Raw genomic sequence first — 11,932 nt, forward strand, 5'->3', positions numbered from 1 at the left:
ACAAAGGCTTGCCCGGTGCGTGCCGGGAGCTGTAGTCCGCCCGCAGCGCCCCGCCCGCAGCGCCCGGTGCGGGATGCGGGGACACCGCAGGGCACGGGGAGGACAGGAGATACTGGGGGGCACGGGGCAAAGAGGGATATAGGGCACGAGGGGGCACAGGGCACGAGGACGGGACCCGGGGAAGGGATGCCCCATCCCTGTCTCTGTAGGGTCCTCCAAGCTGGAGAGAGACCCCATGGGCACCGCACCCGGCTTTGCATGTCTCCAAAAGGGCTGTCCTGAGCCACAGAATGGCCCCCAAAACGAAGGGGCTTCAGCAGACCCCCGTACTGCGGGGTGAGCGGATGGGGCGGGCCGAGGGCACGGGTGTGGGGCAGGAGCCCACCAACATCTGTCTCCGCCCCATGGCACACACCCCACTGGGGTCCTTAGGGTGGCCCCATGGGGTTCTTCAGGGGATCCCATAGGATTCTTTACGGGATCCCACGATGTCCTTCGGAGGATCCAAATCAGAGTCCTCCAGGAGAACTCCAAATGTTCTACAGAGTCCTTTGGGGGATCCCATAGGGTCCGTCAAGGAGTCTCATTGGGTCCTCTGGAAGATCCAATAGGGTCCTTCAGGAGAACTCCAAATGTCCTTTGGGGGATCCCACAGAGTCCTTTGGGGCACCTCATAAGCTCCTACAGGGGGTCTCCTGGGGTCCTTTGGGAGATCCCATAAGGTCATTCAAGAAGTCTCATTGGGTCCTCTGCAGGATCTAATGGGGTCCTTCAAGAGAACTCCAAATGTCCTCTGGGATGGGATCCCATGAGATTCTGTAGGGGATCCCAGAGTGTCATTTGGAGGATCCAGTAGTGTCCTTCAGGAGAACTCCAAATGTCCTATGGAATTCTTAAGGAGATCGCATAGGGTCCTTCAAGGAGTCTCACTGAGTCCTTCGGAGGATCTAATAGGGGGTCCTTCGGGGGATCCCATGAGATTCTTTGGGGGATTCCACAATGTCCTTTGGGGGATCCAAGAGGGTCCTTCAGGAGAACTCCAAATGTCCTTTGGGGGATCCCATGAGATTCTCTGGGAGATCCCACAACGTCCTTTGGGGACCCTACAGAGTCCTTTGGGGCACCTCATAAGGTCCTTCAGTGGATTTCACGGGGTCCTCTGGGACATCCCATAAGGCCCTTTGGGGTCAGGGCTGCCCACTCCCCACCCCGAGGCCGCCGCCATCGCTGTGGCCGCGCAGATGCAGTCGCAGTTTGCTCTTGGAGCCGAAGCCGAGGCGGCACAGCGCGCAGACGAAGGTCCTGCAGCGGCGGTGCAGCCGGCGGTGCGTGGTGAGGCTGGCCTTGCTGCTGAAGGCTTTGTCGCACTGCGTGCAGGCGTAGGGCCGCTCACCCGTGTGCACACGCTGGTGCAGCAGCAGATTGCTGCTGCGGCTGAACGTCCGGCCGCACTGCAGGCATTTGTGGCGGCGCTCGGGCGCGTGGCTGCGCAGGTGCAGCTGCAGGCTCTCCTTCCAGGAGAAGCGGCGCTCGCAGCGCCCGCAGGCAAAGGGCCGCTCCTCGCCGTGCTGCGCGCAGTGCTGGCTCAGGCTGAGCTCATCCTCGAAGTGCCGCCCGCACTCTGGGCACTGCCGCCGTGCCGGCTGCCCTTCGCCGTTCTCCTGCGGGTCGCGCCGGTGCCGGTGCCGCAGCAGGTCGCCCTTCAGGCAGAAGCTGTGGCCGCATTCGCCGCAGGAGTGCCGCTGCTGGCCCCGCTGCTTCTTGTGCGCCAGGAGGTTGCGGCGGTGCCGGAACACTTTGCCGCATGCCACGCACTCGTGGCCGGGCGTCGGGTCCCCGTGCTCTGCCCGGTGTGCGCTCTGCGCCGCCGCGTCCTCAAAGCTCTGCCCACAGACCCTGCGGATCTGCGGCCCCACAGCCCCTGCCGGCTCCCGCTCCCCCCATTCGGGATGCAGCTTGGGGCATCCCGGCTCCAGCGGCACATGGTGTCCCTGGATGGCATCACCCGGTATGTCCTCATCCCACGGGGCTGCAGGGAGTGGAGACGCTGGGTCAGGGCCACATCCCCGTGGGTATGCCATGGGTGGGCACGCAGCAGGGGAGTTCCTGTAGGACTCCCTGTTGCACACAGCTCATGGCACAGCTCATGGCACGGCTCATGGCATGACTCATGGCACGGCTTATGGCACGGCTCATGGCACGGCTCATGGCACAGCTCACGGCACAGCTCACGGCACAGCTCATGGCACGGCTCATGGCACAGCTCACGGCACAGCTCACGGCACGGCTCATGGCACAGCTCATGGCACAGCTCATGGCACAGCTCATGGCACAGCTCATGGCATGGCTCATGGCACAGCATAGGGCTCACATCCACTATGTGCCCAACACCCCCCTGCAGTCCCCATCCTGTTGCCCCCAGCTCTGCCCCATCGCACTCACCGCTGCCTGCAGGATCCAGTGTCTCTGTGTCCCCTCCATTTGACGTCTCCCCACGGTCCGTTCCGTAGACATTGGGGGGTTTGATGTCAAGAGAGTCTGGGGAAGTGAGAGTCCTCAGCACCCCCCAGAGACACCCACAGGAACATCACCATCACCCGGACCTCAGAGCTGCCCTCAGAAATGTCACTGAGACACTGGGGATGTGCCCTGGGGGTGTCACCATCACCGAGGTGCCCATGAGGTGCCAGCTGGGGACTGCAGTGCCACACAGGACTGCCATGTGCAGGATGCTGCTGTGCCACCCCCAGTCGTGGCAGCAAACTGGGATGCAGTGGGAGCAGGGGCACACCTGTGGCCAGGGGCACTGGGGGGGGCTGTGCAGCACTGCTCCTTACCCAGACACGCCACCAGGTCGTAGTTATCCATCATCACTTCCTGGTACAGCTCCCGCTGCCACCGCGCCAGCAGCGCCCACTCCTCAGCAGAGAAATACAGGGCCACGTCTTCAAATGCCACCGCAGCCTTTGGGGAATTGGGGGGGCTGAGGGCACGGCTGGCACCGGGACCCCACGGTGCCCAGAGCCCTGTGGCCTGGGGTGTGTAGAGCTGTGGGTGGCTGGGATGGGGTGGGGGTACTGGGATGGGATGTGGGTATTAGGATGGGACGCAGGCATCAGGATAGGGTGTGGGTATCTGGATGGGGTACGGGTACTGGGGTGGGGTGTGGTTATCAGGATGGGGCACAGGTATAGGGATGGGGTATGGGTATGAGGTTGGGGTGTGGGTGCCGGGGTGGGGTGTGGGTGCCGGGATGTCGGTATCAGGATGGGGTGTGGGCATCGGGATGGGATACGTGCTCCGGAATGGGGAGTAGGTATTGGAATGCGGTCCGGGTACCGGGATGGGGTGTCGGTATCGGGATGCGGTGTGGGTACTGGGATGGGGCGCGTTTGGCTCTCACCCGCTGCATCGCTGCCGGCGCTGGGGGCCGGGGAAGGGCGATACCGCTGCGATGACGGCGGAGCCACAGCCGGGGTGGGCCCGGAAGGTGACGGTGGGGGCGGGACGGGGCGGAGCGGAGCATCGCGGGCGGTGGCAGCGCTCGGATCTGCCGTCTGCGGGCAATGGCTGCAGAGATCAGGCGGTTCCCCCCAGCAGTGCTGGGGGAACAGAACCGCCGGGCTCTGTGTGCCGGGCGAGGGGCAGCAAATGGGGAAACTGAGGCACGCAGCCCCACGGGGTGTCTGTTTTTTGGGGGTGCAAATGTATTGGGGTATCCGGGTTGTTGGAATCTCGGGTGATTGGTGGGTGAGGTTATCATCGTGCCACCACTGGGGCGCCCAGTTGCTCGGGTGCCCAGTTATTGGGATCAGAAGCTATTGGGGTGCCCAGCTATTGGGGCGCCCAGTTATTGGGTTGCCCAGTTATTGGGGTATTGGAGTGCCCAGTCATTGGGATCAGAGGCTATTGAGGTGCCCAGTTACTGGGATGCAAAGTTACTGGGTGCCAGGTTGTTGTGGTGCACCACCGACTGAGGTGCTGTTGGGTTCTCGGTTTATATATGGCCTGTACCTGGTTACTGGGGTGCCCCACTGATGTAATTCCTGATCATTGGGGTGCTTGGTTCTTGAGGCCTTCAGGTAATTGGAGTGCCCTTGTTATTGGGAAGCTGGTTTATTGGGGAGCCCAGTTAATGGGCTGCTTAGTTATTGGGATGCCAGGCTGTTTGTGTGCCTCATTACTGAGGTAGCCTCAATACTGAGGTATTGGGGTGCACAGTTATTGGGGCAATGGGGGGTGGGTGATGGGCACGCAGCTGGGCAGGTGCTCCTAGGGTGCAGTGGGGTGACAGCAGGACATGGACAGGGAGCAGGAATGCATCGGGGCAGGAGTGTATTGGGGTAAGAATGTGTTGGGACAGGAATGCATTGGGTCAGGGATGAGTTGGGACAGGAATGCATTGGGTCAGGGATGAGTTGGGACAGGAATGCATTGGGTCAGGGATGAGTTGGGACAGGAATGCATTGGGTCAGGGATGAATTGGGACAAGAATGCATTGGGTCAGGGATGAGTTGGGACAGGAATGCATTGGGTCAGGGATGAGTTGGGACAGGAATGCATTGGGTCAGGGATGCTTTGGGGAAGAAATGCCTTGGGACAGTGGTGCACTGGGGCAGGAGTGTGTTGAGGTAAGAATGCACTGGGGCAGTGATGAGAGGTGCAGGCAGGCTGTAGACGCGGGGAGATGAATGGGTGCTGCAGATGTCATGTTTCCGAGCTGTGGGGCCCACACACCTGCAGAGCTCCTGCGTCCAACAGCGCGCATGGCAGACAGAGATAACGCAGCCAGTTGCATCCCGGTGCTGCAGGTGCTGAGTTAAACCCATGCTCCAAATCACAGCTCCGAGGGTGGAGGGAGATGAGCGGCAGCACCAGGAGGTGCTCGGGGGGAGTTGGGATGGGGACTGCACGCTGTGCCCTGATTTTGGAGGGAGGAGCCCATGGGGCTGGATTTGGGTTTGGGCTGGAGCTGACGGTGAGAGCGCATCGATGTTTTGGTGAGCACTGAGCAGCACTGAGCAGAGCCAAGGATGGTTCTGTGCGGGAGGGCTGACAGCCCAACCAAAGTGGTGTCCCGCTGGGAGGACGATGGTTTGGGAGGAAGATGGGGGATGTGGTCCCCGTTCGTGGTTACGCAATGTGGTACGCGGTGAAATCCCCGGCGCAGGGATGAGCACTCACAGCACAGCAGATGGGAGCACTGCTGACACCCCCGCACCGAGGAATCACGCGCAGGCGGTGTGAAGGGGGGGGGGAAAGGATTTTCCCAGTGTGGGAGCCAAGTGCTGCTCTCTGCAGCCTGCAGCGTGGCGCTGGGGGGGCTCTCCTTTGACTTTTGTTGCCACAGAGAATGGGAATCTGGGGGGAATTTGGTGGGTGGCCGAAGCACCGGTGCTCCATCCCAAACTTCTGCGGGGAAACTCCTGCCTGGCCGTGCCTGCCTGGTGCCAGCACATGGGCACTGTATTGTGCCGCACGGTGCAGTGCAGTGCCAGGCTGTGCCATGCGGTGCTGTGCCATGCAGTGTTGTTTCATGCAGTTCTACGCCATGCAGTGCTGTGCCAGGCTGTGCTGTGCCATGCAGTTCCATATGGCACTGTGCCACGCTGTGCCGCACGGTGCCCAGCGGCACCGCCACCAGCTGGAGCTCCAGGCAGGATCCCAGCTCTCACTAAGCCATGCTGTGGGCTCATGGCCAGGGGAAGGTGATGCTGTGGGGCAGGAGCCATGCGTACAGCCTGGTGCAGAGATGTTTGTGCGTGGTGGGAGGCAGACCTGCGCCCCAGGTTGCAGCGCACCGAGTGCCGGGCAGGGGCACAGTCCATGTCTGCAGAGTGCCAGCACCGCAGCAGCAGAGATGCTGCAATCCCTCTGATTTTCCCCTTTATTTCACTCACAGTGAGCATCCCGAGTGCTGTCCCACTGGATTCACATTGCAGCCAGGCAGGAGTTGCCCCTCACACCCCAGCATCCCTCAGGTGACGACCTGCGGTGCCACCACCGGCTCAGCCCCAACGTCACCGCCGTCCCCGTGCCCCTGCCCCCCCGAGCCGAGGCCCAGCCGTGGGGAGCAGCAAACCCTTCAATGGTGTCAGGGGTGGCTTTGGGCCCCCCCTCTTCTCAGGCCCATCTGCTGCCCTACTTGCGTGCCGGCGGCCCCCGCGCTTCGCTTTCCAGGGAAAGTGATTTTCTTGACGGCCGGCAGATGTGCTGCAGCTCCTCCTGCAAAGCCGCTTCCTGCCAGCACCGTCGGCGATGCCTGTGGGCTGTGACACGCGGCCTTCCTGGGGGGCAGATCTGGGGCTTTGCATCCCTGTGTTGTTGGCAAGCAGGGCAGGCCGTGCTGCGTCCCAGCCGTCTTGGAAACGGAGCAGCGGAGCTTTGGGCGGCTCGCTGGGCGCTGTGAGCGGCTGTGGGTCCCCCGAGGCCTCCCCTCTCAGCACAGCACTGTGTGCTGCTGATTACGCAGAGGATGAAGTCCTTTTCTGGGACTTTTTTGGGGCTTTTTTGGGCTGCCCTACTTGCGCTGTGCTGCTGGCCCCAACGTGCACAGCTCACACGTGGTGGTGGCTGCGGCGCCGCGCGGTGCTTCGGGTGCTGCCTGGGGAGCACGGGATGCTCCCTCTGGCCTCAGCATTCCTCTGGGCTTTGTGACACCACCAAAAAGTGTGAAAAATGCAAAAAGAAAAAAAAGAAAAAAAATGGCTTTCTTCTTTCTTTGCTGCTCCAAATGAATGCAGGAGGCGGGAGGACAATCCCCAATTATATCTCTGTGGTGTGGCCGAGGCTGGAAGGGCTGAGCGAATTGAGCACAGCCAGGAGTGTCCATCATCCTTTTCTCAGCACCGTTACGGGGACACATTTCTGGGTCTGTGCTGTGGCAATGCTGCAGGGGGGGTTGGCTGCCACGTGCCCCGCACTGCGGCTCCGCACCCCGGCGTGCTGCAGGCACCAACACTGCTCCTTCTGCAGCCACAGCCCCAGGAGCACCGAGGTCTCTCTGTCTATGGAATTCCACCAAGCCCTCCCCACCTTTCAATTAACTTAATTAATAGGGCCGAACCGGGCCCCGCTCGCACTGTTGTGCCATGGCTGAGGTAGGTGAGGCCCCTTCCCACCCCACAGCCCCCATTCCCTGACCCTCACAGATGCGGGCACCCCATCCACAGAGCAGGATCCTCGTGCTGAACTCACAGCGTCAGCGAGGAGAAGGAGAGGGGCGATGTCACAGCCACAGGGCAGCGTGGCTGAATGCAGAACTGCTTCGCTGAGTCAGAAATGTGTGCCGGGGACTTTCGGCCGCAGGTCGCGCTTCCCTGAGTCCCACAGTGCAGAGACAGCAATTAACCTTTGTGTAATTAGATCTCCCCTAAGGATGGGGCTTCATCAGGCCGGAACAAGGGGCACCTTGGGGGGATGTGGGAACACCAGCACCCGGCACCGCGCTGTGGATGGGTGGGCAGCGGGCGGGCAGAATCCTGCACACATCCTGATGGGATGGGTGGATGGACAGACTGATGGAAAGGCCGAAGGGACATCATGGGGCTGCTCTGCTGCTTGGGATGAGGGAAGAGCAGAGCGCTCTGCTGCCTGAGTTCTGGGGGCCCCCTCTGACTTAGGAGGAAGCATCCCTCCAGTGAAACGCTGTGCTGGGCTGGGGAGGCAGCAGCTCATAAAAGAGCTGAGTGATGGAAGATTTTCTCTGGAAAGAACAGAACAGCTGGCAGAGGAGACAAGAGAGCTCATGGGCTGTTATCTGCTTTGCTATTATCTCAATGACTCCAGTTACGAAATGAGGGGGAAAAAACACATCTGGTGTGAGAGCACAGCCGGAGCAACTGTGAACCACAGAGCAGGAGGAAGAGAACTGAACCACAGCATCCGCCCTGCGGAGTGTGCAGCCCTCAAGGATGCGTGGAGGAGCGCAGCACAGTGCTGGGCCAGACCCTCTGAGCTGCAGGAGCAGCCGGTGCATGGAGGGGATGGGGCTGAGGAGAGCTGCATCCAACCTTCATGGAGGCAGAGCAGAGCTTGGTGTCAACCAGATGGGTGCACGGTGTTCGCTGGGGGAGGTGGCCCACTCTGCATAGGGGGTTTCCTGTCGCACCTCCGGTCCATTCTTTCCTGCACAGTCCTCAGCCCTGTCCCACGCCCAGCCCCTTCCAGCCCAGAGCAGCTATTGCTGAAGCTCTGGCTGATCCACCAGCCCCTCTCCCTGCAGGTTCTGCTGCTGGCACGGCGTTCCCGGCACGCTCCGGTGTCTGCAGTGGGACTCAGCACTGCTGCCATCAGTCGTGGCTGAACTTTGCTGTGTCACACGGTGACCTTTGGAACGGCCCCGGCGCATCACTTGGAGGGCACGAGGCACCCAGGAAGCTCTGATTGGAGGGAGATGGCAGCAAACATCGTGTTTTTATGTCACAAGCCAGAAATGGGCGCCCGCGTGAATAAATGCAGCAGCGCACGGTTTCGCAAGAAGCAGAGGGGTGGCTGCAGGATGGGGGCTCATGGCATCAGCTTCAAAATGCCGCTTCTTGTTACTGCAGGACCTGAGCCGAGGAGGCAGCCTGGTCTGGTGCTCACAGCAAGGGGTTGAAACTAGATGAGCATTGCGGTCCTTTTCAACACAGGCCATTCTATGGTTTTATGATGAGACAAGCGGAGGGCACTGGAGATGGGACGCAGGCAAAACCCACAGCAGATGTTTGGGGCGATCAGAGGGAGGGCATCTCTGCAATGCTGAGTTGGGTCCAGCAGTACTCACAGGCAGGAGCCAGTGGGCTTCCCTCCTACTCTTCCTCCTCCCCTCCTCTTCCTCTTCCGGGGTGCTGATGGATCCTCTCCTCTTTTCTGGGGAGGACATTCAGAACAGCTCCTGCGTGCTGATGCTCAGGGACACATCTGCAGAGCACAGCAGCACCAGCACGGTGACAACGCCTGTGCCCACTGCGCCCCATGGAGGAGGCTGCCAGGCCCTGGGCTCATTGCATCCCGAAGCTGCTTTCCTAGCAGCACAGCACACAGTATGAGGAGCATCGCCCTCCGCTCCCTGCGGCGTTGGGCCGCTGCTGTGTGCTGCGCACGGCCGATAAGTTCTCCTGCTGTGTGATCAATGAATGCCCGCTGGGAAGTTTTTGCTGAAAGGCTCCTTTCGTTCCAGGCGTCCTCGTGTGGTGTCCATTTATAGAAATGGGAGATTTTATAGAAACAGAGGAAAAGTTGGAACAAATCCTTGGCGCGTCTGAGCTCACAGTGCGGCTGTGGGCACTGCAGGAGCTGTGCTGGCAGCGCTGCTGTGGTGCAGTGGGATCACAGCTGTTGTCTCTGCTCCATAGATGTTAAACCATGGACAGAGTGCTTTCCCAGCACAGCTCTGCTCGGCACTTCCTGGCACCACGTCCTCCTCCTCTGGGGCTCCCAACACTGGGACCTTTGCCTGACTGGCACTGGACCTCCAAGGTCCTCAGCTCCAGGTCCCAGTCTCTGGTGCCCAGCTCCCAGTGCCGTGTCTCGGCTCCACGTCCCGTTTCTATTTCTGTGTCCCATCTCGAAATTCTGTCTCTATGTCCCATCTCCATGTCCCGTCTCCACGTCCCATTTCCAGACCCTGCCCCCCTACCAGCTGCACTGCTGTGACTCCGGCAGCTGCTCTCACCACCAACCATGGAGGTACAGCCCCCGACACCCACAGAGCCCACCAGCACCATCCTGCAGGGCTCTGCTACGATGGGGGAGGGCATCGGCCAGGCCTTGGGGTGTGGGAGGTGAGACTCAAGGGAACAGTGCCACGAGGTGTCACGGAGGCGTCGCCGTGGTGATGGGCCATGTGATGCCAGCCAGGTGATGGGAGCAGCCATGGGGATGGGTGGAGACAGGTATCGGCGTTGCCATGGCAGTGGATGTTGTCATGAGGATGGGTGTTGACAAGTGAGGGGTGTAGCCGTGGGGATGGGTGTAGCCACAGGATGGCTGTTATGGTTTTCAGGGGTTCTCCTACCTCCCAGCCCCTGTGATGGGGGTGTGTAAACGGGACAAAAGCTCCTGAAAAGTAATCCGGCGCCACAGGGTTCAGTGGGGTCTATGGGGACAGCAAGACATGGGGTCTGGGGACATGGGGACCTGGGGCTCCATGGTGCCTGTGCCCTCAGGGACATGGAAACGAAGGGGACCATGGGGCTCAGTGGGTTTCACATCAGGACCAATGGAGTCTGGGGACATGGAGCTCATTGGGGTCCATGCCCATAGGGATGAGGGGCTCAGTGGAGACCTGTGCAGTGCGTGGGACCCCTGGAACAGGGCTGCTGGGTGGGGGTCTCTCTTCCTGACCTCCATCACACCCCAGGATTGAGCCTGTCTGAGCTGCAGCCCCACAATCTTGTCTCCACTGTGTGCCACTGAAAGGGGGGCTGGTCCCATGGGTGGGTGACCTGAGCCCCTTGGGACATCCTGGTCCCACGGGGGGGGGATCCTGGTCCCACAGAGGGGATCTGGACTCCATGAAGGGCATGGAGCTGCAGAGGGACAGGGATCTCGCTTCATGGGTCTGTGTGTGAGGGGGGCCTAGTATTTTGGGGGTCTCCATCCCCAAGGTGGGGATCCATACCATGGCCCCCTGCGCTCTCTGCAGCATCGTGAGAGAATAAAATGAAGGCAGGATTTCTGGGGGTGGGTGCATCCAATGTGCACTCTTTGATTCTGGGGGCATGGGGAGGGGATGGGGGAGTCAGGGCAGCGCCTCCAGCACCCCCCACCCCCTCCGCATGCAGCGTGACCAGGACAAAGCCACGGGCATGAGTGGGACAGTCCCGTGCCTGTCCCCGCCGTTATCTCTCCTGAACCTGGAGTTTGATCACGGAAAGGCCATAAAGAGTGCAGTTCCTGGCGGGGAGGGGCGGGTGGGTGTTGTGTCCCTCCCCATTGGCACCGCTGCTGCTGAACCCTGCAACCCCGCTCCGGCCTTGACCCGGGGGGGTGGGAGGAGCCGGGGGGCGGCGAGGGCGGGATGGGGCTGGGAACGGGGCAGAGCGGTACCCACGAGAGGTGAGTGAGGGGAGCTCAGAGGGGCTGCCTTTGGGTGCCGGGGGGGTGAGCAGTGGGTTGGGGGGCTCAGCTTGCGGGGCTGCCCCATGTCAATATTGCAGCCTTCTGTCTGCATGTTTTGGGGCAATGAGGAGCTCCACAGGAGAAACCCTGTCCCACAGAGCTGCAGCTTTGACACCCTTTTCTTGGGCATCCCCCCTGGGCTGTTGTACACATTGTGACCCCCCCCCAGCCCCACTGCTGCTGCTGCTTTTGGCTGCCCCATCCCCACGGATATCACTGCTCTGTGCAAACCACTGCTGTGCGTTGGGCACGTCACTGCTCGGGCACTGCTCTGCGAGCACAAGCACCGGACCCCTGGGACCCTTCCACCCCGTATATTGCATGAGCACGGGGACCCTTGTGGGCTGGGGGGTGGTGCAGCTGTGGGCACAACACCGGCCCTGCAGGCTGGGACCTTTGCCACGCAGAGCACAGCTTTGGGCTGGGGGAGAGGAATCCCAGCTCTGCGGGGCGGTGCTGGGTGGGGGTCCCAGAGGAGGTGGAGCACCTCGAGGCCAAGCGGTGTGCGATGCGGGGCTGGCACTGGCACCGCGCTCCCATCACACCCCACGCCCAGGCTGTGTCCTCAGGTGCCCGGGATGATGCATCTGCTCCGCCTCACCTGGGCGCTGGCCACGCTGTGCCTGGTGGTGGCCAACGCCGACCGCACGGCCGCACCGCCGGACAAAGCCTCCATCTTTGCCGACCTGACGCCGGCGGAGCTGCACGCGGTGCGCGATTTCCTGCGGGGCCGCCCGGAGTTGGGGCTGTCGGCACAAAGCGGGGACACGCTGGCTCAGAACACGCTGTTCCTGGTGGAGCTGCTGCCCCCCACCAAGCGGGCGGC

The 11,932-nt window shown here is 61.5% G+C and overlaps 2 protein-coding genes across 2 annotated transcripts in view; one reads left to right on the forward strand and one right to left on the reverse strand.

Annotated features, from left to right (window-relative positions):
• Window positions 1-4,034, reverse strand: part of LOC104914585 — a 9,076-nt gene extending 5,042 nt beyond the window's left edge. Inside the window, exons 1-5 of the mRNA XM_031557031.1 lie at window positions 3,404-4,034; window positions 2,838-2,964; window positions 2,443-2,538; window positions 1,193-2,029; window positions 478-549 (exon numbers count right to left, since the gene is read on the reverse strand). Of these exons, the coding sequence (XP_031412891.1) occupies window positions 478-549; window positions 1,193-2,029; window positions 2,443-2,538; window positions 2,838-2,964; window positions 3,404-3,763 (1,492 nt within the window). The 5' untranslated portion in view covers window positions 3,764-4,034. The remainder of the gene's footprint in view (window positions 1-477; window positions 550-1,192; window positions 2,030-2,442; window positions 2,539-2,837; window positions 2,965-3,403) is intronic.
• A 6,958-nt stretch (window positions 4,035-10,992) lies between these two features.
• LOC104914586 (amiloride-sensitive amine oxidase [copper-containing]-like) overlaps window positions 10,993-11,932 on the forward strand; it is a 1,355-nt gene continuing 415 nt past the window's right edge. The window contains exons 1-2 of the mRNA XM_010724539.1: window positions 10,993-11,043; window positions 11,663-11,930. Of these exons, the coding sequence (XP_010722841.1) occupies window positions 11,006-11,043; window positions 11,663-11,930 (306 nt within the window). The 5' untranslated portion in view covers window positions 10,993-11,005. The remainder of the gene's footprint in view (window positions 11,044-11,662; window positions 11,931-11,932) is intronic.

The sequence above is a fragment of the Meleagris gallopavo genome, chromosome 29 (genome assembly GCF_000146605.3).
Source record: "Meleagris gallopavo isolate NT-WF06-2002-E0010 breed Aviagen turkey brand Nicholas breeding stock chromosome 29, Turkey_5.1, whole genome shotgun sequence".
NCBI classification, from domain to species: Eukaryota; Metazoa; Chordata; class Aves; order Galliformes; family Phasianidae; genus Meleagris; species Meleagris gallopavo.